The 24,432-nt window shown below is 39.1% G+C and overlaps 1 protein-coding gene across 1 annotated transcript in view; it reads left to right on the top strand.

Annotated features, from left to right (window-relative positions):
* LOC139724075 (ras-related protein Rab-35-like) overlaps nt 1-24,432 on the top strand; it is a 35,532-nt gene continuing 11,100 nt past the window's right edge. Inside the window, exon 1 of the mRNA XM_071635279.1 lies at nt 1-141. Coding sequence (XP_071491380.1) covers nt 90-141 — 52 coding nt within the window. The 5' untranslated portion in view covers nt 1-89. The remainder of the gene's footprint in view (nt 142-24,432) is intronic.

Below are 24,432 nucleotides of genomic sequence, written 5' to 3'. Positions count from 1 at the left end.
TTTCCGGAGTCGAACCAAGTTTGTTGACAGGACGGTCTAAATACACGAATTTATTACAGTTTGGAAGGATAAAACGGATAAACCACACAATGGCCAGGGAGTATGACCACTTATTCAAACTCCTAATCATAGGGGATAGTGGTAAGTTGTGAAACACGAACGATAAATGATCATGAGTAGCGGAGTGAGATTACGGCTGTCATCGTGTGTTAGCTAGGCGTAGGCCGGCATCTTGTAGTCCCAGGTGTTACAAATTGTGTCAGTAATCAAATCCATGATCCGATATAAAATAGAGATGGATAGTTGCCGTGATCATTCATTCTGAGTAAAACCACCAGTTTTCGGACACTTGAGCTATTCTGCAATATTTTTTCAACTAAAATGATACATAAAAAGAATCATACCTACAAGTTGCACATTGTAATTTTATGTAATAGCTAGTCTATGTTATTGTTCAAATTCAAAAGGGTGCAAGGCCAAAGCTAAATAAAAAGGGTGCCGGGTGCCGGGTGGGTGTAGATCTTGACTGGAACAGATTACCCCAGACCCCGTAGGTGGTCGAGGCCAATACCATCGGCATCGACACATTTGTGTGACGAGCCTCGGCCCAGTAGTAGTTGCTTAGCACTCATTTTTCATCATTATTGATGTTATTATTACTGTTATTGATGTACTTGTCAGTTTATTGGTTATTTATTTATAAATTCTTATATTCATTTGGATGATGATTATAACTTACTGCAACTGCTTCGACTCTTGAACTCTTTGAAGACTTGCATAACTTAGACCTCCCCGAAAGTGACAGAATAATCAGCAAGTTGATTGCGGTCACTCTCATCAAAGAAGAAGATCTAACTTTAGATTCTAGTGGTGAGTGCTCAAGAAATACTGTATACGATATAGACCATCAACACATACATATCATACACACACACACACTGCACTGGCACTATTTTTCACAACAGGAAAGTTCCTTAGTCACCTCCAAAAATCCATCTAAAATCCCAAATTTCGCCATCAAAAATGCAGAATCGGCGCAACTTTTCCAAAGCGTACGATGTACGGCATACGTGAATTAAGTCTTGTGTTAAGAATCGGGGTCGCCGAAAAAGCGCTAAAAATTGAGAAATACACAGATTTTCTGCGAGATTTTTCGCTTATCACAAGCTCAGAGTGTGATGGTATCCTCAAAAACACAAAAGAAAAACAATCTCTGTACGTGCAGATGCAGTGACTTTGAGGGGTTGAATGCAAGTGCCAACTACACATTGTAGCCAGAATTCGGACACCAACGGGCACCGCAATGTCCTACACTGTAGAAGCTCTCCACCACGCCAATACCGTCTGAAGCTCAAAGCACTCTCGCGGAAATGTACAAAGGAGCAGCTAGTCGAGTCTTGTGGAAAGGTGATGTCAGCTCCACTTTCCCACTACAGAAAGGAGTTTGGCAAGGAGGAATCCTCTCCCCTCTCTTCTACAACATCTTCATAGATGGGCTTATAAAGATACTGAGAGCTGAAGACCTGGGCTGCCACTTTCATAATCTGTATGCTGGAGTAATTGTCTTGGCAGATGATGTTGCCCCGATTGCTTCATCAATGTAGGAGCTGCAAAGGATGCTCAGCATCACCCACACCTACATGTATGCTACTACCTGGAAATACAGGATCAACCTAACGAAGAGTGCCATCTTAGTCTTCTGCCACAAATACAACAATACACGCACCTACATATATGTAGCATCTGAACGATTAACAAATTCAGGAAGTTAACCAACACCCTTACCTAGGCATCACCAAATCAACGCAACGTCAAGACCCGATTCCTAACATCATCACAAAGGGATATAACACCCTATTTTCCCTCATTGGCGGTTCGGCCTCATGGAACAACTTTTGGCCTCCCGTCATTGCAAAGCTGTGGTCCGCATACTGTATGTATCCCCAGGATGTTGTATGGGATTGCAGTAGTGAAGCTCAGCAAATGATCGCAGGAAAAGCTTGACTCTGCACAGGCTCTTTCTTTCAAGAAACTCCTTGGCCTCCCAAAAAGTGCTGTGAATGAAGCTGTCTTCCTTTTGACAGGCATCCTTCCTCTCTCCCTTTAAGCTGATCTCCTTTGTTAAATCCTCTCCTTAGGACAACTAGTCACACTGCCCTCAGACAGATTCGAACACAGGATCCTCCTTCATGCACTGGCAAACAACACCCCCTCCATCCCTTACTGTAAGCAGCTCCTTGCCAAGCTCAATTTACTCCCTCTCCTTTCTGGCACCTCCAGCTTCAACTACAAGCTTCAACACGTAAATCGCCGAATGTTATCCATTCCCCTCGGATTTGACTAAAAGGAGAGGCTGATTTTGATATGAAATATAAACAAAGGAAAAATAGATGGAGATATATGCATATAAAGAGTATTATACAGTGCAATCTACAATGTATGAGGTCATTGGGGTGTCTATTTTATTTGTTCGTAGATTTTTGGTAACGATTGTTTACTATTTTAATCTTTGTTTAGTGATAATATTCTTTGCATTGTACATTGTATAAGATATCTTCACGTATTTATGTATAATTTGTTTTGTAAACAGGAATTATAAGTCTTCGGACTTTTCATCCGTCTGTGTGTTTTTTGGATGGCAATAAACCTGATCAATTTCAATTTCAATTTCAATTTTACCAACATTACGACCCACTGCCTCCGATACATTCTTAAAATTCACCTTGTACCGGTACGCCTGGACACTACCTCACTGCTTGACATGGATAACCGCTGATCTCCGAATACCGAAGGAAGAATAACCAAGAAGAAGAAGAAGCAACCTTGTGCAAACAAGGTATGGCGCAGCGCATTTTTCAGCGGCCTTGTACACACATTGACATTAAGCGCGCAAAGCGTGCGTCCAAATTCTGGAGAGGCTGGACGGATTCTGGGGGATTATCAAGGTGATAATATTTGGGGATTTTGTGAAATTTTCTGATGTGTTTAACAAAAACAACATTGAGAAAAAGTAGTTTGGTATATTTAACATACATTGGGGTAGATATGATTTTGTATATTTGAGTTCAACAAATATTGCAGAAAAGCTTAAGTGTCAGAAAACTGGTGGTTTTACTCTTGATAGACCAGTGTAATTAGTGTGAAGTTATTTGTTTTTTTACCATTTCTTCATGTGTGTGTATTCATCTGTCAGGCCTACAATGTAGGTCAGGCACTACATGTACATGTACATTTATTTTGATGATATCTGTGAAAGAGCAGGAAAGCTTCAATGATATCACCCTTCAACCAGCATTAAAGCAAAGCTGGAGTCCAAGGTGTATCAATCTCTGTTCATAAAAGGCAAAGGTGAAGATCTTAGACCAGGTACAATGTACCAGTTTTGTGGCTCTTCCTTTTTGTACAGTTCGACCTCGATTATCCGGCCATGTCGTGACCGGCGCTCATCCGGATAAGCGAATTGGCCGGATATGGGAGACACAATGTTAATGTATATATAGCTGCCGTCCAAGCTGCCGTCCCAGTGCACTGGCAGCTAGGCAGGTAGCGTACCCCGCAACGGTGGTAATGACTGCTTACTTTTACGATGATAATGTGGTGTGAATTTATGTTAGTTCTGTCGGGAATATTGTAGGTAAATCGTGTGAGTTTTGTAGAAATTTTAATTGAGTTTAAAGTCACTGTTTTTTCTCAATTTTTGGATGAAAAAAAAAGTCCTTCACTGCGTGAACGCGTCCGGATAATAGAGATATCCGGATAAAAGGAGGCCGGATAATCGAGGTCGAACTGTACTTGGTTTTCTACATTATATGCCAAGATTTTTAAATTATTAGGTAATTTGACTCACAATATTGTACAAAAGTAAATTACAAGGGAGAAGAGAGATGACCAGCTTGAGCTACTACTTTGTTGTGTTTAAACACTTTTTTCATAAGTTTTGTTATCTCCCAACACACACATTTCTTACATTCAGCAGCATCCCTCCTCCCCCCCCCCCCCCCTCCCAATCCACCAGGGAGTCTTCTAAAGCATGATCCTTGGATTTTTATTTTTTATTTTTTTATTTATTTTTTTTAAGGCGTGCAGTAGGGTTATGATTTGATATTCTGGAATTAGTTTTCATTCAGCATTTGTCAGGGTTTTTTGTTGAATTTAAGATAAATGACGTGATATAGTGAGTTTGTACTACATTTGTATGCATGACTTGAATTTTCATATACTTCTGAAAAGTGCTATAATGTAGAGTACAATGTACATTGTGTACAGTACAATGCTCATTGTAGTTTGAATGTTTGTGAAAAGACGTACGCAAATATTACTTAAATTTTGATTTGAGTGATGATATACAGTACAATGTACATGTACATTGTAGATGAATACAGTTTAAGGACAGTTTACACAATGTATGAACTTGACAGTATACAACAGTGGCCACCCTAGGGAAATGACAAAGTGACCACTATAGACAGGTCAGTGGCCATTTTGAATTTCAACACTTGCATTGTATGATAGTATGTAGCATAAAATACCGCATGATATTCTTTAAAAAAACCCCAAACAAATAAGTTTGTGTGAGCAGCTCTGATATGGGGACTTTTTTTCTTTTTATACCCCCGCCAAACGAAGTTTGAAGGGGGTATATAGGAATCAGCGGACGGTCGGGCGGTCGGTCGGGCGGTCGGTCGGTTGGGCGGTCGGTCGGGCGGTCGGTCGGGCGGTCGGTCCGTTGCAAATCTTGCGTCGCGAACTACTTCCTCAGTTTTCAACCGATTCCCATAAAACTGGGCACAGATGTGTGCCTTGGGTTGTAGATGTGCAAGACGTATTTTTTGACAGTACCCAAAAGTACGTTGCCATGGTAACGGCATATTATGGGCAAAAATGGGTACAAATCTTGCGTTGCGAACTCCTCCCACAGTTTTTGATCAATTCTTATGAAATTAGGTACAGATGTTCATCTGAATATGTTAATGTGCAAGACACATATTTCCGCAGTGTCAAAAAGTGCGTTGCCATGGTAACGGCATGTTATTGGTAAAATATAGGGCAAAATGCTTCATGGCAAAACTGCTTCATCAGTGTTCTTCCAATTCTCATGGAATTCATATTGAATGTTTGTCTTAGGATATAGGTCAGCATGACACATTTCTTGACAGTGACAAAAAGTATGTTGCCATGGTAACAGCTCACATATTATGAGCCAAAATGATGGAAAATTTTGTGTTGCAAACTACTTCCTCAGTTTTTGCCCAATTTCCATGAAACTTGGTACAGATGTGTGCCTTTGGTTGTAGATGTGCAAGACGCATTTTTTGACAGTACCCGAAAGTACGTTGCCATGGTAACAGCATATTAATGGCAGAAGATCAAGGAAAGATCTTGCGGATTTAACTACTTCCTCAGTTTTTTGACCAAAGCTTATGAAATGTGGCACACACCTTGATCTTGGTGGGAAGATGTGGAAGACATATTTTTCGGACGTGTCGGAAGCTGCGTTGCCATGGTAACGGCATATAAATGGCAGAAGATCAAGGAAAGATCTTGCGGATTGAACTACCGAGTTGTACTTCCTCTGTATTCGACTGAAGCTCATGAAATGTGGCACACACATTGGTCTTGGTGGGAAGATGTGCAAGACATATTTTTTGGATGTGTCGGAAGCTGCGTTGCCATGGTAACGGCATATTAATGGCGGAAGATCAAGGAAAGATCTTGTGGATTGAACTACTTCCTCAGTTTTTGACAAAAGCTTATGAAATGTGGCACACACAATAGTCTTGGTGGGAAGATGTGCAAGACATATTTTTCGGACGTGTTGGAAGCTGCGTTGCCATGGTAACGGCATTTAAATGGCAGAAGATCAAGGAAAGATCATTCCTTGGGTAAGACTGTCGTCACGGGGCGGGGGTATTAATCACCTTAAGTGATATTTCTAGTTTACAATTTACCTTATTTTACATTTCTTTTAGCCTACCTGTACTTCTGTCCTTTTGATAGGACTTGGTAGAATTTACGCAATGAACGTAAAAGCTAACATATTCATGGCTGATTTAATGATTGAGCTAAATTTTTGTGGCCGCCATTTATAAGCAGTTTGATATTCACTATGGGGTACAAAATGAGTGGCCGCTGGCCGCTATATATTATAAAAGGGTCTATAATACAGCAATTTCATGCAGATGGCCACTATAAGCAGGTGGTCACTGTAGCAGGCCTTGAATTAAGTGACGGCCACCGACAGCCATGGCCGTTGGTGCCCCTCTCGTTGGCCGCAATGCCTTTTTTTCCTTGATAAAGTTACGGCCAAAAAAACTGTGCCCTTTTTCTTGTGGCCGTGGTGCCCTTTTAGAATAAAAGTTATTATTTATGACGTATTGGTTGTATAATACGCCCTTTCTCAAAGTCTACACAATACTAGTAAGCTTAAACAACTTTCCTGATCTCAAATATCATACCTTCAGTTCACTCGCGTCCCAATATATCTGATTCAAACTCAAAGTATCTTTCCGAGATACGAGACGACGTGTACGTACATGTACGCCCGACCGGCTTTTACCGTCCCGAATGCCTCCGCAGCGCAGTGGCTATAGAGTTACTAGCTAGGCAGCGGCGGGCCGGAGCAAGTGGTCGCAAGCCATGCTAAAAAATGCCAGGCCTGTCGGACAGCTGCGAGCATTGCTATCTCTCTCACTCTGCATTCATGCCCACATGCTCAAAGCAAAATGGCGCCGGAAGTGCTCCAAAGCGAGCGCGGCAGATGCGTTGAGAACGTACTGTATTACAGAACCTACATCGTATTGCGTATGGCCTACTGCCTAACGTCGTCTGCTGCGGAGAGATCTTATGCGTGCGTGCGCTGCTGGAGTGTAGCAGCACGGTCGATAGCATACAGCTCTATGGGGCATTCACATCACGTACATGTGTATTTATAAACACCCAACATGCCCTTTCCAATGTGGCCTTGGTGCCCCTCTGACTGACCTAAGTGCCCTTTAATGGCTGGCCTCTTAGAAAAAGTGCCCTTTTCTAGATGGCCTTGCCCCTCCAAAATCCTATTTCAAGGCCTGCTGTAGACGGGTGGCCGCTTAGACAGGTTCAACTATTACAATGTACTACTGGGCAAGTCCAAGATAAGGTCCCCTCAGAAGGCAAAATTTCATCGTTGCTCAATATTGACATATTTGGTATCATTTTGAAGCTTATGAGTCGAAGTTTTGATTTCCATGGAGGAAAAAAATGATATTATGTACATTTATGCAAATTTCAAGGGCTTTATTTGCATAAATGTAAAACACAGCGTTATGTACAATTGTATGTATGGGACATTTATAAAAATTCATATCTATTCAAAGGAAAGCAAATGATATTTGATTAATATGTGGACATGAGAAGTTCCTCAAATAGTTTAACTTGATATAAAAATTTAGGGATTATGCAAATGATTATGCAAATACGTAACATGCGTGTTATCTTGGACTTGCCCTACTGTACGTGTACAGCTGTACCTACAACTGTACGTGTACAATAGATTGCACTAGAGTCGTTTCAGAGTAGAAGCCAGGGTGCTATTCAATACTGTACATTTATTCAAGCCAAAAATCTCATTGCTACCTTTGTATAAATACCCAAACCAACATGTTATTGTACAGTATGTGTAATCTGTGGACTGTTCTCATTATTAGTAGTGGTTTCTGGATTACGAATGTAGGACTATCAGTAGGTGATTTGTTATTCAGAAGCATCCCCTTGAAAGCATGGAAAATGATTTCTTTTCTGATTCATATTGTGTAACTGGTACGAATGCACATTGTACGTGGCTTTGATTCAGCAATATGCACACATTGAGGAGTATAAAGGGTTTGTAAGTTGTATTGCATTTTTGGCACAGTTTCATTTTCTGAAATTGACTCATCCTGTACACCTGTGAAATCTGTCATCAATGAACTTTGTGTGCACTGTATGTCCATGGTTAACTATACACAGCCCAGTCGCTGTACACTTGTACATAGGTACGTCACGACAGGGCTGTACAGGCGGGACCACCAATCACGAAGAGAGCTCTGCAATCGGATTCCGATCGCTGTGAATTTTGATACTTAAGACCATTTTTGTCACCTCAAACTCATCTAATACAATCTTCAATAATAAGACTCTATATCAGCATTCAAATTTACGTTATGAAACTTACTGAAATTTATGATTATATCCAGCATGTCAAAACGGTACATTGTCTTTCACGCCAGGCCAATTTGAATGTACACATAATGTATATGTACGTGACGTGAATGCCCCATAGAGCTGTATGCTATGGACCGTGCTGCTACACTCAAGCACGCACCACACACACGCACAAGATCTCTCCGCAGCAGACGACGTTAGGCAGTAGGCCATACGCAATACGATGTACTGTAGGTTCTGTAATACAGTACGTTCTCAACGCATACACCGCGCTCGCTTTACATGCGCATAATTCGCTGAGAGGAAGGCGCCACTTTGAATTCTGCAACGATAAACTCTGGACGGTCAGGAATTGCGCCAGAAATTGTCATTTTTTTGTTCCACGGACTTATCGCAAGGGCTCTCTATGGACCCGGTACGGTGAAAAATTCTTCTGTAATACAAGCATGCATTTAGCGTGAGTAACGTATTCTGTTGGTAGGTGAAAAGTATAAATTTTCATAAGTTTTTTAGTTGTGTTGAGGTTCCTCACTTTGAAGCTGCATGCCTCGCCTGTCAGACGCTGTATTCGCACAGCGTACTTACAGCGTCTGGTCGGGCTAGTCCATGGTGAAATACAATGTACTGTGTGCGAGCACTAGTGATGAACATGCTGCCTTTATTCCTACTATGTAACCCATTGAGCCTTGGTATCGGTATTCAAACTTCTATTAAAAAGGCATGCATATGTTGTACAGTGTACATGTACTTGTACAGTACAGTCTGTACAGTACAGTAAGTAGTTTGATTAACAGTACACACACTGTATATCGCTACACTGTACACATGTACATACAATTTGTACTTGTATGTACATGTACAATTGTACATTACGTAAATAGAATTTTATGGACATGATAAACATACATTGTACATGATGTACAATGTCATCATGGTACATTGTACAGTGTACATGTACGTAATTTTTTTTTTTTCTACCACTTGCCTGGTAGGGCAAGCAGATTTTCAAGTGGTTGCAGAACTCTTGACCGAATATGAAGTTTACTTGCCCTAAAAGAAAGTCCCAAAATATAAGAAAATGATACAGAAAATCAGTTGTATAGTATAGTGCTTGATAAAACACAATAATTTGCATAGACAGCATGCGTTGATTCACATGCGTAAACACATTTGAGTAACAAAATTGGTTCAATCAAGTGTTGGTGTTACATTGCATTGGGGTTTCTTCACATACTGTATGTGTTGGAAAGTTACCGGTACTGGAATAAAATCAAAGTGCATTTCATCATTTTAACAGTCATCATCTTTGGGCTAATGTGTAAGTATGGTTGACTTTGTGGATTTGAAGGGGGGGGGGGGGGGGGGGGAGTGCTTGCTCAATTTTGGCAAGCATTTTTCTCATTGTTCCAAAACACTTGCCTGACTTTTAGTTGCACTTGCCTTGGGCAATCAGGCAAGCGCCTGTAAATGTAGCACCTTGAATGTACTGTATGCGTGTATGTGTTTTTTCTCAAGTGATCATAGTACAATGTATACCTTCAGTGTACATGCATGTACTGTATGTGCATAACTGTACGCGTATTTCTACAGTTGTAATCTGTCCATGCATACAACTTGTATACAATGGGCATGACCTGGGCCCCATTTCTTCAAAAAGTTGCTATGATGGCAACTCTTGCTGGAATGGCAATTGTCAATGTAACAACAAAAATCCAGCTTCCTGATTGGTTGTTGCTACGGGAAGTTGCTACAGTCTGTATTCTAGCAAGAGCTGCTATCCTTAATAACATCTTTTATCTTTGCAAAGAGTGGTTTACAGTATCAAATATGGCTGTTATCACAAAAGTAAAAAGACTATTAAAATAAGGATAATTTACCTTAAGGCTGACCTCTCAGCATCAAGCTTCAGTTTTGTTTGTATTTAGTGTATCTACGTGTAGATACTGCAATACCAATTTTGCCTTTTTGAGGAAAGAAATATAACTACAATTTGTACGATGGTAAATGAAATTGACTGACGTTACCTGATATTGAAAGTGCCCCCTGTTCTCCATACATGTATCTGATATATACAAATTGTTCAGTAGGACTGTAGGATGTGTAATGATTTACGTACTTGTACAATGCACATGACCATGATGGTTTGAATTTAGTAGGGATTTTGTCAAGATTTGTTCGTGATTATATGGGCTTAGCTTAGGTGCACCTGCAGATGCATCGTGTACACACACTGTAACACACTCTTAGTACCGGTACATGTAATTTCCACGCCACTTTCTGTTATAATAGCTGTGTCGGTAGTCACAGACGGTATACTGCCATTAGTAAATAGTAATCAATAGCGACCCCACAGTCAGTGTAAAGAGACAGTGGGTGGGCGAGACCACAATGAATGAGTCACCTGGGTAGAACAAAGGTCATGACCACATCCAAGCCCACATTTCCGGGCATAATGTACAATCCTGCCAATCTGCTGGTAAGAGGAGAATAGGCTGATGAAGCTCTTTTAAAGAAGACATTAAAGAACAAATACACTGTAAATAGTAACAGATACACAGTTGTACAATATAATAAGTAACAATACTGTAGGGCCTACAATGTACAGTGTACAGTACGTACTACTGAAGAAGTACAATAGTAAACATTCCAAAACTGTTTGAACGTTGTCGACCTGGTAATGGGGCATCCTATGGATCCCCCAAAGGCAGCATGGTCATGTGATCACTGGTCAATACTCTTTCATTTGATTTGTACATCAACTTTTGGCTGACATGACAGTTTGAAAGATTGATTGATGGAATGATTTAAAAAAAAAAAAACATATTATACAGGCATGTTCTAATTTATTGCATCCCCCGAACAGAGTTCGGAGGATACTGTGGATTTGGCCTCGTTGCGCTGCCGCTGCGTCCGCCGCAGATATTTTCTTGTGAGCGCTCTACTGGCTGCAGTTCTTCTTAGATCATCTTCAAATTTGGCATGAAGGTGTATTATGGTAAAACGAAGACGCCTATTGTTTTTAGTGATGGCGCCCTCGCTCGTTCCGTCTTTATACATGAAAAGGTAAATTTAACAGGGTCTGCCTCATGCTTGTGTGTGCAACGCTGGCCTTGTTTCTTGACCAATTTTTTTTTTTCAAATTTGGTATGTACAGACTGTAAATGTGTATCGTTGTCAAATCTATACACGTATACTTATTGATAATGCTGCCCTCATTGTTCCACCTTTTACAGGGTCAAAGGTCACCCTGATCATGTCAAAATTTGCAAAAGTGATTATTTATGCAATAACTTGATTGTTACTCAACGGATTTTATTCACAGACTTGCTAAGGAGGTGTATGGGTGGTCATTCTATATGAAGGACACAGCATTTTGTGGTGACGGCGCCCTCAGTGTTCCGACTTGGAGGGCATGTCACATTTCTTGCTACAATATAAGCCACATTTCTTGTCGGATTTTATTCAAACTTGCTATGGAGGTTTGTGGAGGGTTATTCTAGGTAACAAAAATTTTTCATTAACAGCGCCCTCATTGTTCCGACTTTGAGGGATGCCATGTCATATTTCTTGTATGTACTACAAGTATAGTACATGTAACCTCATTTCTTATGGGATTTTATTCAGACTTGCTAAGGATAGATGAATAGATGGTCATTCTGCATACTGTATATGCCGTTATTTTCGCGTACAGATATTTTCGCGAATGACGAGGTCATAGACATTTTCGCGAGGTGTTGTTTTCGCGAATTGACGCCGACGCTTACGTTAATGCTCTATCAACAAAGCGCATGGAGACAATTTCGCGTATTGTTAAATTCGCAATCCAACTGCAATTCGCGAAATTCGCGAAAATTAAACCCTCGCGAAAATAACGGCGTATACAGTATTACAATGTATGTACATGTACACTGTAGGACACAACAGTTTGTGATGGTGGTGCCCTCAGTGCTCCAACGTGGATGCCAGTCACATTTCTTGTGCATGCTCTATCAGCCACATTTCTTGTTGGATATTTTATTCGAACTTGCTATTGAGGTTTATGGAGGGAGTTAAATAGGTAACAAAAGTTTTCATTGCCAGCGCTCTCAGTGTTCAAACTTTTATAGGACAACATGTCATATTCCTTGTTATACACAAGCCTCATTTCTCATTGGATTTTATTGTATCCTGCGACAGTTGCATTATTATACAACATTCTGGCCTAAAAAGTAATCCAGATGGGGTATGGGAGACGGGTTTTGGGGATGCACATGTACTCGAACAGGTCTCCTCTGTGCGAGTGCTCTAGTTTTCTTATGTCACTGGGGCCCTAATGTAGCTGTGTTTGATGACATAAAATGTACTGTAACTTGTTAGCATTGTATGTACATTGTATAGTACAATGTAGTATACATTTGCAGGTATCTATTGTAATTACTAATTGTATCTCCTTGCTGGTTAGCAGCACATACAATTTTGTACATGTACAATGTGTAGTGCACCTCATACAAGCCACTATCAAGGGTACAAAATTGTAGCTGTACAAGCATGTACCATATGAAAATGCACCTTGTGTACAGTAGCTGTACACTATTACCTGTACACTACAAACGTACATCAGAGATGCAACATGTACTGTACACATGTGCAAACTTGAACTCTGATGACACTCAGCAGTTTTCATAATTCACAAGTACCGTAGAATGAAACGGATGTCCAACTACGTACAATGTTAGACCCCGTTTACAGTGCGAGGCGCGGCCCAGCCCCGCTTCAGTGTAAACACGCAAAAGGCCAAATGCGGGGCCAAAATTGGCCTCGCTTTTGGCCTCGCTCTGGAGGTGGTCTTGGCCACGGCCGAGCCCGGCCTTTTCTCAGTGTAAATGCAAACTGGACGAAATGCGCGGCCAGTTTTAGTCTGGCTTCCAAACCCTCTGCCCATACTATTTCGCTATTCAGGATATTAAAGGGTGTGTACAGTTCTGGTTGAGGTGAAGATTTAGCTATGAAACGTTTTGTGAGATATTCAGGAACCACTCTATGAGATGTCAAAGAGCATGCAGTTCTAAGGGGTATCAAAAGTTTATTCAATGAAAATCGGTTTTAAAAATGGCTGAGATATCCAAAAACAAGGTGAAACAAAGAGATACTGATAAAGTTGGGGCATGTCGCCTTTATTATTAGCACTTTTTTTGATTTCTCAGCCATTTGAAAACCAATTTTCATCAAATAAACGTTGAATCCTTCTTAAAATTACATGCTCTTTCATATTTCATAAGAGGCTTTTCATTATCTCACTTAGGAATGTTCAAAACATGAATCCCTACCTCAACCAGTACTGTGCAGTCTCTTTAACCCCCTCAACGTCGAAAGCTAGGATAGTTTAAGGTGGTTTTGTCCTGCAAAGGGATTTTTCCTGCGGCAAAGGCCTTTACCCAAACGGCGACTTCGTCACTACGGAATCCAGTTTACAAAGGGTCTGAAAACCAGACTATACGAAATTGTGTTTGTTTACATGCAGAGCGCCACTACTACAAAATATTGAAAGGTTTGAATTAAAAGCGCGGCCAAACCCGGCAGTGTAAACGGACAAAATTGCGGGCTTGGCCCCGCAATTGAGGCTGGGCTCGGCCGCGGCTCGGCCCAGCCCCGCACTGTAAACGGGGTCTATGAGTCCAGATATTACACAGTGAAGCCTTGTAGTAGGGATGCTCATAAAATACACAGATGTACAATGTACATTTAGGTCCTACATGTGTGTACCAGTATCATGAAGTGTTACTTCTTCTAATAAAATGCATGGGATATGGTGATGGCATGCTGTACATCAGTAACCTTCTCACTTTATACGGAGTCCCAGTAGCTGATTGATAGTATTATACTGTACAGCTTTGGTTACAGCATGTGCAATGATAGGAGTTATGTAAGGTATGCCCAAGATATCCAGAGTTTATTGATACTTTGTGTGAGGTATGCTAAAGTACACATTCGTTGATACGGCATGTCCAGATTATCACCTGGTCGTGGTTATGATAGATGAGGGTAGTTGTTAGTGCCAGACCCTGAGAGTTTCCATGACATTAATTATTGAATCCATTGAAGTCCTCAGTTCGTCCGACCTGCTTTACAATGTATATGAAATCAGATCACAGGTTTCTGATGGGCAGTGTGTATAATTTAACAAGTACTACAACATACAATGTATGTTAGTACAGTAGCTGCATACAGCCACTTACAGGTGTATTTTATTTTGAAGTACAATTGTACACTTTGTACATGTATAGTACGTGTACATGTATGTACAATGTAAGCCTGTCTTCAGTTGCAGCATGTACAGGTGTACATGTACATGTAGTAACAGATGATTAGAACTTTTCTTTGAGCATCTTGGCTTTTGAGCAAGTTCTACAGTGTACATGTAGCTGACTGGTATTATCTCCAAAAGGTAAATGAAAAAAAAGTTTATGCAACCACCCTGAGACCTACTTTGTATTAAACAAATAATGCACTGGTTTAATTTTGTGACATTAGTGGAGATGCAGCTCACACACAGGTACATTGTATTCAGTGTCGTGGAACATGCACTCCGCTGCGCCTCGTGCATGTTTCACCGGTTAAGTACCGGGTAACCCTCGAGTGGGCTGCATTTCCACTATTGCACTCTCACCTGTGCATTATTTGTACTAAACATGAGCTGTATGCTTGGTTATTAAATCAGTGCTACAAAGTGAAACGTGCATGTTACCATTCTGTCATACTGTACTTGTCTGTACAAGTAAATTACATTTCCTTTTCTTGTTGAAACAGCTCCAAATGGTCTCATTACAGTGATGGATATATTTCTGTAAGGTTATGTTACTCATGGTATTTTGTAGCTTACAGAGGAGGAGGAGGCAAGAAAGAGGTCCTGAGCACTGTGTTATCAGTGATTTCCTGATTACTCCTAATTGAGTATCGCTCTGGGCCAGAAATGAGGGAGATTCCTGGCACGACCTGAGGAGTTACCCACTTACGAAAGAACTCATTTGTGAACACACTTAATATGTAGAAACACATTTCATGCTACATGTATCAAGTAAATTTTCACACAAATTTACCTGGCAAATCATGTTTAGAAACCCCAAATAAGCTTCTCAATTGTAGTTTGGCCAGACGAGATTCTGCAGTGATTACTTTAAAGTCTTGCTTAGTTTTTGGTGTTTATGTTTGCTACTCAAAACATACATGTACTGTATCTGAATAGTAACAAACATTGTATCTGAATAGATTGCTCAAACACAGTTAGGGATTGACACTCTGCTTGACCTATTCACTCCCACAATACAACAACTGTAGTATTGTATGGCACGCATATTTTGTTTACCCCACTACATACAACTGTACGTACATTTGCATGTGATTAGTGAGAGTTTTGCACAAAGTTTGTGTTTGACAGTTAATGTAGTTTTTGACACAGCTTTCATATGGAATGTTGTCTGCTTTTAGTGGGCAGACAGTGAGGAGACAAAAATATGTCTGAACTTGTACATTTTGTATTCATTACATACATAGGTCCTACTTCCAAATACATACTGTACGTTTAAAACTGCATTTTAGAAGTTTAGATCCAGATCATTTGACAGTCTGAAAGGGCTCACTGTACTCCCTGTGGAGTGGGTTCAACAAATTGGTTGACTTCTGGGAGTGAGGAAAAACAGCATGTTGCTTGTGACACTGTCACATCACATTTCCGAGAAGTTTAGAGTAATAGGCCTGCGTATCGTACACTGTAAACTGGAGATGAGGGACTTACAGCTGTACATGTATGTTTGTGTGGTTGTGCATAGTTATGTAGAAGTGCACAAAATGCGTATTGTTCACAAGTGCTCATGATTACATGTAAATTATTTTGGGAGATGCAGGGTATGATTTGCGATGGAAGTTAGGACAAAATTGTGTCAGATTTTATTATACTTTGTGCCATTATGCAATCATGGCAATTGTTGTACACTTCCAATCCAGGATGTTTTTCAAGCTGTTTCTAACTGCTATGATGTGATAACAATATGTAGGATTGAAGGTATTTTCTCCTTGCAATATAAATGGTGTACCACTCCTAAAATTTCTGTTTTATTCCAAATTACAACACAAAAATCTTTGCCAAGTAATATCTTCATGCCATTATGGAATGGATAGTTAAATAGTGGTTGCACTTCTGTGGTTATTTTGGTGGCTACTTTGTAGCCTACATGTTGTACTGTACATGTGTACAAGTACATGTACACCCATGTGTATCTCTAATGTGCTCTAATCTATTGGCAAGGGGTTTGGCACAGATGTTGTCAAACATGACAAATTTCATTGCAGGCTGATAGTACTTTGAAGAGAGTACTTGATATTTTGCCATCTTGAAAAGGAGAGGACATCATGATTTTATTTGATATGAGTGAAATTAGAGATATTGTACACTGGTACTCTGTACAATGCAAGTCTATAATTCTAACGTCTATTAAGTATGACTGCCTTCTGTGTGCCTGAATGATACATTATACTACAGCTTGTAAACTGTAGGTCGGAGCTGTGATATCAATGTACCTGTATAAAGCGTACAAATTGTACAAGTTGTACACGTTTGTATGCTTCAGTGAAAATATTAATTGACTAGTAATGTCAGTTGTCAAAGTCCAATGCATACAGGAATGCACCAAGAAAAGTTGTCAATGATGATACCAAACTCAACTTGTGTCGGTACTGTTTAGTTTGCATGACACATAACATAGTGACTGACTGTTGTGTCTGTGTGTTGGCGTGTACACAGAGTAGGCTACCGGTATGTCATTGAGAAGGCTATTCATCATTAGTCATCTGGTTGTGGCCTGTGCACTTGCTGCTAATAGTGCTACTACATTTTGTTTGTCCAGTACTATCCCACACTCCAGCGAACTCCCAGAGACATTTGGCGTAGAGTAAAAATTGTAGGCTGTGTGTTATGCGATGAATGCCAACCCTCCCTGCTCCAGTGCCGCCAGTCACTTTATATTGTCCTGTGCTAGACTTGTCTACTATGCAGTACTATTTTCACTTCTGTGATGATAGATATGACAGAGATCTAGAATGGAGATTTTGTGTATACAAGTATGCATTGCCCAAGCCTTATAGTGTCCCAATACCCTCAATATTACGTTTATGTTTGCTATATTTGTAGAGTATAGGCCTACATTGTACTTGAGATTTGCCCTCTGCAAAATACTAGAATTTGTTGTCACTCTGATTTTATTTATTTGGATTTAGATGTAAATTTTATCAAAGAGTAAAAACAAAATACAACATGAAATAGACTGGTCGATCATCTGATTCTTTGGATCAAACGATCAGGCTATGAATATTTTTTCCCCCCAAATACATTGTACGTCTTGAACGATGGTAATATGCAATGCGTACCCGCTTCCAACTAAACCAATTGACATGGAATCTTGATATTATTTCATAAAAACATATGCGTATACCATTATAGCTAGTATGGGCACATATCAGTACCGGCGCTTACGGAGCAGAAGTTAAACCCGCAGAGCCCAAGTGCCAAATTGTTTTAAGATATACAAAATTTTGTATGATCTGATTTATCGAAATACATATAATGTACCAGGGCTGTCACAAGTGAATTATAGTTGTTTTTGTGTATTCTAGCTGTACACACATTGGACTTCCAGGGTATTGGTGCACTTTAAAGGACAAGTTCACCTTCATAAACATAAGGATTGAGAGAATGCAACAATATTAGTAAAACACATCAGTGAAAGTTTGAGGAAAATTGGACAATCGATGCAAAAGTTATGAATTTTTAAAATTTTTGTGTTGGAACCGCTGGATGAGGAGACTACTACAGCTTGTGAGTCATATGCGTACAACAGTATAAAGAAAATGTAAAGAAAATTCAACATATTTTCACTTTTTTTCGCATAATAATAGAGCACTTGACTTGCCTCTTTCTAAAGGCAGGGGGAATAATATTAGCCATAACATTTGTAGGTAACGAGTCGGGGGAATGTGTACTTTTTTAAAGAGATGAAATTTTGTGAAATTCTCTTTATATTTTCCTTATATTGTTGTACGCATGTGACATCTAAGTTATTCACACACTGCAATAGTCTTCTCATCCAGCGGTTACTACACAAAAACTTCAAAAATTCATAAATTTTGAACGGATTGTCCGATTTTCCTCAAACTTTCAATGATGTGTTCTACTAATACTGCTACATTGTACATTCTCTCAATCCTTATGTTTATGAAGGTGAACTTGTCCTTTAAGAGATTTTGGAGACCAGGGAGCATGAATTCTGCTCATTTTTTTTTTTTCATCCATACATCATCCACCTAAAGCTGCATTGTGAAAATAAGGATATTCCCTTCCCATCCCATTACATTTCTGTTTTGTTCTGTGTCAATAACGGACATTTTACCTGAGTTTCACCAAATGTGTGTACAAATACAAATACACTAGATAATGTTACATATAGATAGCCTGATACGTAAACAATAACTGACTGAAAGAAATACATTTATCTCTTTTTAAAAAAGGTGACCTGGGACATCAGACTAGTCAAAATTCCTCCAACCACATCATAATTTATAGGTTACTTCTGGTATGCCTGAATGATGGAATAAAGTGTGATCTGTTGATGGTACCCCTCCCGTACAGTAACTCCTCTCGTGTAAGATTGATATCTGGAATGGTAGTAGAAAGTGCCCAGAAGGGATAAGTTGCTCCAAATAAAAAGGAATAGAGAAAGCAGATTTTGCCTTGCTGGAAACTGGCTTGAAACATTTAAGCTTAGAAATCATTTTAGTGTTTTAATAGTAAAGTAGCAAATTTCCCACTGTTTGGGTACTGGTACCATTAGAAATTATCTTTAGCCAAATTTTCACATCTGGGATCTGTTTCATGAAAGTCTTATTAGAGACTTTTCGCTCATAAGACACACTCTCATAGTAGCTCATATGAGCGACTTTATCTTTTTCACTGACATTTTTTCATTCACTCACAGTTAGGGCCTACAGTATAATGTTGGCAGACCCCAAACATTCAACAATGCACTGTACAGGGATCTACAATTGTACATTAATAAAATTATATATTTGTCAAGGCAACCATTTTTTTTTTAAAGTGGAAGAAGAGTATGTGAGATATTGGTCAATTCTCTCTTCAGTAGTTTTTAAATCCAATCATTAAAAGGTTCACCCCCCTTTGTTAGTGTTTTTATACATTGTAGTATAAAGTTGTTGAGTTGCATTGAGTTCATTTCCAACTTGTTAATTTTTCCCTGAACGAAATGCACAATCAATGAAACAAATACGTCAAGGATACAGATGAACTGCAATACTTTGGCTTTCAGTATGAAATAACTTAGAAAAATGTGTACATTTTTGAAGTGATTTCTACTAATGATGACAATATCTTGATCTAAAAACAACAGCAACAACAACACACACAAAAGTGGTGTTTGACCCAGTGCAAAAATAATGCTCTAACGTCTTGTAGATTAGGTGCCCACCCCCATTATGTACAATGTACAAAATAGATATGAGTGTATACATTGTACAACTGACAGATGAACGTTTCTGTATGCCAAGCAATTGTATACAAAAGTTTGGGACAATGTGTGTGAAGTGGCCATAGATGGGTATAAAAAGAATACTAGTGAGGTTTATACGCTGTAGGACCCCAGAGAAAGCAGCCCAATAACTTTCACAAGTTTGGAATTGTATGAGCAGCAGTGAGTTTTGAGCTCTGCTAACAGAGTACATATTGCTTACCACTGTAATAAATATACTCTGTCTGTTGCCAGATTGGAAAGGAAATTGCCACATATGAGCTGGCTCTTCGCTGTTGTGTTTGATTTGAATTTAATGATTTTTTTTTCCCCCTCAACCATTCAGCCCCTTTCAATGTAGGCAATATATTCTGGCAGAGTCTAAGACCATTTTCACACGGGTCAGGAAACGTACAATGTAACTGTAATGCTGAATTACAAATTTACAAATATGGTACAATTCGAATTATCATCTGCACACACGACTGAGGAAGGATGCACAGATTTTGTGGTTTTGAATGTCAGAGCGAGGAGAGAAGGTGTGGCTTCTTTCTGAGTTCTCATCAATCACCCTTGAGCAACAAGGAGTGCAGTTTTTCTGTGAAAGTGGGTAAAAGGTCACTATAAGTTTCGCCCCCCCCCCCCAAAAAAAAAAAAACAACAACAACAAACAAACAAACAAACAAAAACGACACAATTTAGAGGTCGCTACACATGACTGTTTTGTTTCGTAATTCTGGAGAATCATCACTGGAAAACACGTCTGGACCATCATAATACATTATGAATCTCAGTTTGAATTACCCACCACAATTCCAGTTTGCATACACATGGCTAGAATGCATCATTTGAATTGGATTCTAGTGATGCATCACTAGAATCGCAACTCGAATTACACACTATCAGTATGTGTGAAAACAACCTACAATGTACATGTACTTGTACAGTAGATCTACATTGTAGTGTGAATTGGACTTCTCTGTGATATGTGTGTACTCATTGTCAGAATATAAACCTTGTAATTTTATGTGTGAAGACTACAATTTTACTAAAGTGTAGTGTGTACAATGTATGTCTTTAATGCACACTGATACAGTTGTAAAATCAGATACTAAACAATATATTATTATATAATGATTTGTCTTGTACAGTTTAAAGTTGTAGGCATCCAGAGGAGGGAAGGCAACGTGAGAGTACCATTTACACATTATACAAATGTAGGAATTTGATTGACCTGTACAGTGTACACATGTACACATGTGCACAGTGCACTTACAGATTGAAAACAAAATCCATGTTCAAGCAAATGAACTGCGAGACTTTCAGTGAAGTCAAACTGAAAATAAACTCATTTGAAGTTTGAGAACTGTATGTTTTCTCATGTTTTGACAAAATGCCATCTGTCACAGTCACATGACATGGATGTGTTGTATTGAAGTACAACATTGTACATGTACAGTAGTTTTGGTGATGATATCATGGCTACCCATTGCTCCCATTCATTTTTAGTTTCACATTAATCGTAACCAAATTTTCTTTTTGAAGACATTACTTTGAGAAAGGGTACTGTTTATATTCTTAGCATCAAATTCTTCTCCAGTTGCAATGGGTAGCAATTACGAGTTTTCATAGTAATGGTGAGTAATATGAAACTTGTTAATGCTATTTCTGTATAGGCCTACATGTTGTACATACTACAATGCAAGCAAGGGGAAGAGCTCAGACTAGAGCGAAAGTGACATCATCAATTATCTTTATTTGCTTATCAATTGAGTGTGATCCGATCACTGTTTTGGGAATGCCTGTGCAGTACATTTCCTTCAATGTCTGACTCTATTGGGACTCTCACTTTTGCATCTGTCAATTAATTTAGTTGAATTTTCCTTTGAGATCACATTTTAATAGTTAAATACAGAGTGCATAATGTACTGATGATAGCTCCTTCAATTTTACATCATCTGTCATCTTTTATAGAGGATGTTGGTTTAAGCTGATTGCACTTTTTGACAGAATGTCAAATATCTGCAGGCTTTTGTATCTATGCCACCGGCAGGGCATTGGTAGTAGGTTGTCAGTAATAGCTTCCATGTTCAAGATTTGTGAGTTGTTGAAGAGACCCATGACATTGTTTGCCCAAGGGATTTCTCATGTTGGCATACCATCCTAAATGTCACAAATTCCATTCATGATCATGATGCAGCTAGTCTAGAAATGCATCAGTTTTACCCTTTCATCAAGGAAGGGAGTCTACAGTGTTGTGTACATATGTACATGCCTGTGGTTGAAGAAATGATACAAATGCTACCATATCCCATTGCTGATCTTCTGGAAATTAAAACATACTGTAAAAGTGGATATTTTCGCGCACATTTTTTCGCGCTCGGCTGAGTAAGGTGGATTTCGCTTGTCTTTAATTCAATGTACTGGAATATATGGCATGCAAAAATATTTGTGTGCTTTTATTTTCACGCTAGCTTGTGGTTACACGTAATGCACGAAAATTTCCACTTTTACAGTACTATGTACATATATGATGCGTTTTTTTTTTTTTTTTCGGTACCCTGGGGGTACCAAATAGAAATCTGTCATTTTGTTGAACTATTCATTTATTTATACATTATATATATTTTAGATTTTCTTTTCTTTTCAGTGCTGTATCCTGGGTTACCCAAAAATAAGTTATTTCAGGTGCTCTGTAAAAAAAAAACAACAACATCAGTTTGTTACAAAAAGGATAATGATATAGCAGTGCTGCATAAGATCAGCGTTCATCACACACACGACATCAGTGATCTCAGTGGCAGTTGCACCTCACTCTGCATTTTACTATAATTCCACAAAAGACATAAAATAATCATAGGTCTAGTAAGTGGATTATTAAACCTGTAAGATATGGATCACTTCATGTTCACTGTGACATGGATATCAATGTATAGTGGCATAGCTGCACAGAATATTACAATGTATAACATTTGATAAATTTGCTATTTTTATTTGAAACACCTCAGTGGAGATGTTATTGTAGTCATGATATGTGTTGGGAAGAGAAAAGCACAAGTTTAGTCATTCTCGTATGGGGTTGTTCAATTGTTAATGTGAGTTCAAAGAATACCTTTCAAAAGGAAATACTTGATGTCTTGTTTTTAGTGGTTTTATAAATTTGTCATGGCAGTAAGAAAGTGTTAAAACAGGCTGCCATAGCTGAGACAGATGTGTTTAAGTAGAGTTATTCTGCAGTCACACTGCAGTAACACGAACTTAAAAATTTGAAGATAACCCTCTCCCTATTTGAAATTGCCTTTATGCTGAATAAAAAGAATTCTGAGGGCACATCAGTAGATATTGTGATTGCTTCACAGAACAGAATTCTGGAGGCACATCAATAGATATTGTGATTGTTTCACATTACTGTGACACCTCCAGCATGGGACTCTGTTACAATGTACTTTGCACACAAAGTACAAAAGGTATACGTACTGATACTTGATTACCAGGAATAGTCATAGGGCCTATACAACCTGTACATGAGAGTTACATGTAGCTTCCTTGTGTATCGATGGGCAAGAGACATGATCATGCATTGTGCTGTTAATCTCATGAAAAGTCTCAAGAAAAACTCTTGAGAAACTACAAAAAACTCTGAGGCATTATTTTAAAAGTCTACACTGTGCCAGTAATTGCGTTTTGATAAGACTGATGTACTGTAGTTCCTACAGAAGCAGTGGCAGACAACTGTCTCAGTGGCAGACAACTGTCTCACTTGCATTACATTTTCCATACATTTGTTTCTTTGCATGTGTGTCTGATTTGCTCATTGATCTTTTGCTTTCTTTTGCAAAAGATTACAATATGATACAATGTACACTGTCTGTAAAATGCATCCCATTTGATATACATTGTACATGTGTGTACAGACTGTCATAAGAGTAACTGCAATAGGAAAGGGGGTTTGTGTATTTTTAGATTGTCAGTGGTAGATCCAGAGGGGGGCACACTGGGGCGCGCCCCCTCTTTATTTTTGGTTAAAACAAAAGAAAAGAAAAAATGGGGGGGGGGGGGGGGGGAGGTAGTGTATGTGCGCTCTCCTTTAATTTTGCAAAGGTGCCTCCCCTTTGCGGAATTCCTGGATCCGCCCCTGACTGTAGAGGCTAGCGTATAAAGAAGGTCTTTGGTACACTACACAGTGCAGCTGTACATACTTGTACCAAAGTTGTACAAAAGTGAGCCAAATCATCATGCAAAACTTTACATACAGTTGACCTTGTATGTAATGGTCTGTTGTACACATGTACTAGTTGTATATTGGGCAACTTTGAGGTGATTGTGTGATCTTGATTGGATTGTCACCACATATACAGTGTACAATACAAATATGAATGCACAGTTACATCATATTTTAGGCTCCTTGCTTGTGTTAGCACTTTATGTTAAACTCAAAATAAAATAGATGAAATAGCTTTATCTGGCATGATCTCTGAGTTACTGCGACAGTTAGCAATTTGAAAAATCTTTGAAATCTTACTTATCATGTACTATCTACGTGTACAGTCTGTAAATGCACATTGCCTTTATTATTGATATGACAATACATTAGCCCAGTTGTATAAATGACATTTCTACTTCAAATTGGTCAGTGCAGCTGTACATGTACATTAATTGTACTGCATTACTTTTACTGGGCACAGAATCAATTGAGGAGGGGTAC

This window comes from Diadema antillarum, unplaced genomic scaffold (genome assembly GCF_040938485.1).
Source record: "Diadema antillarum isolate AM-2024a unplaced genomic scaffold, OU_Dant_1.0 scf00000206, whole genome shotgun sequence".
Taxonomy (NCBI): Eukaryota; Metazoa; Echinodermata; class Echinoidea; order Diadematoida; family Diadematidae; genus Diadema; species Diadema antillarum.
This window is presented reverse-complemented; position numbering and strand designations above follow the sequence as displayed.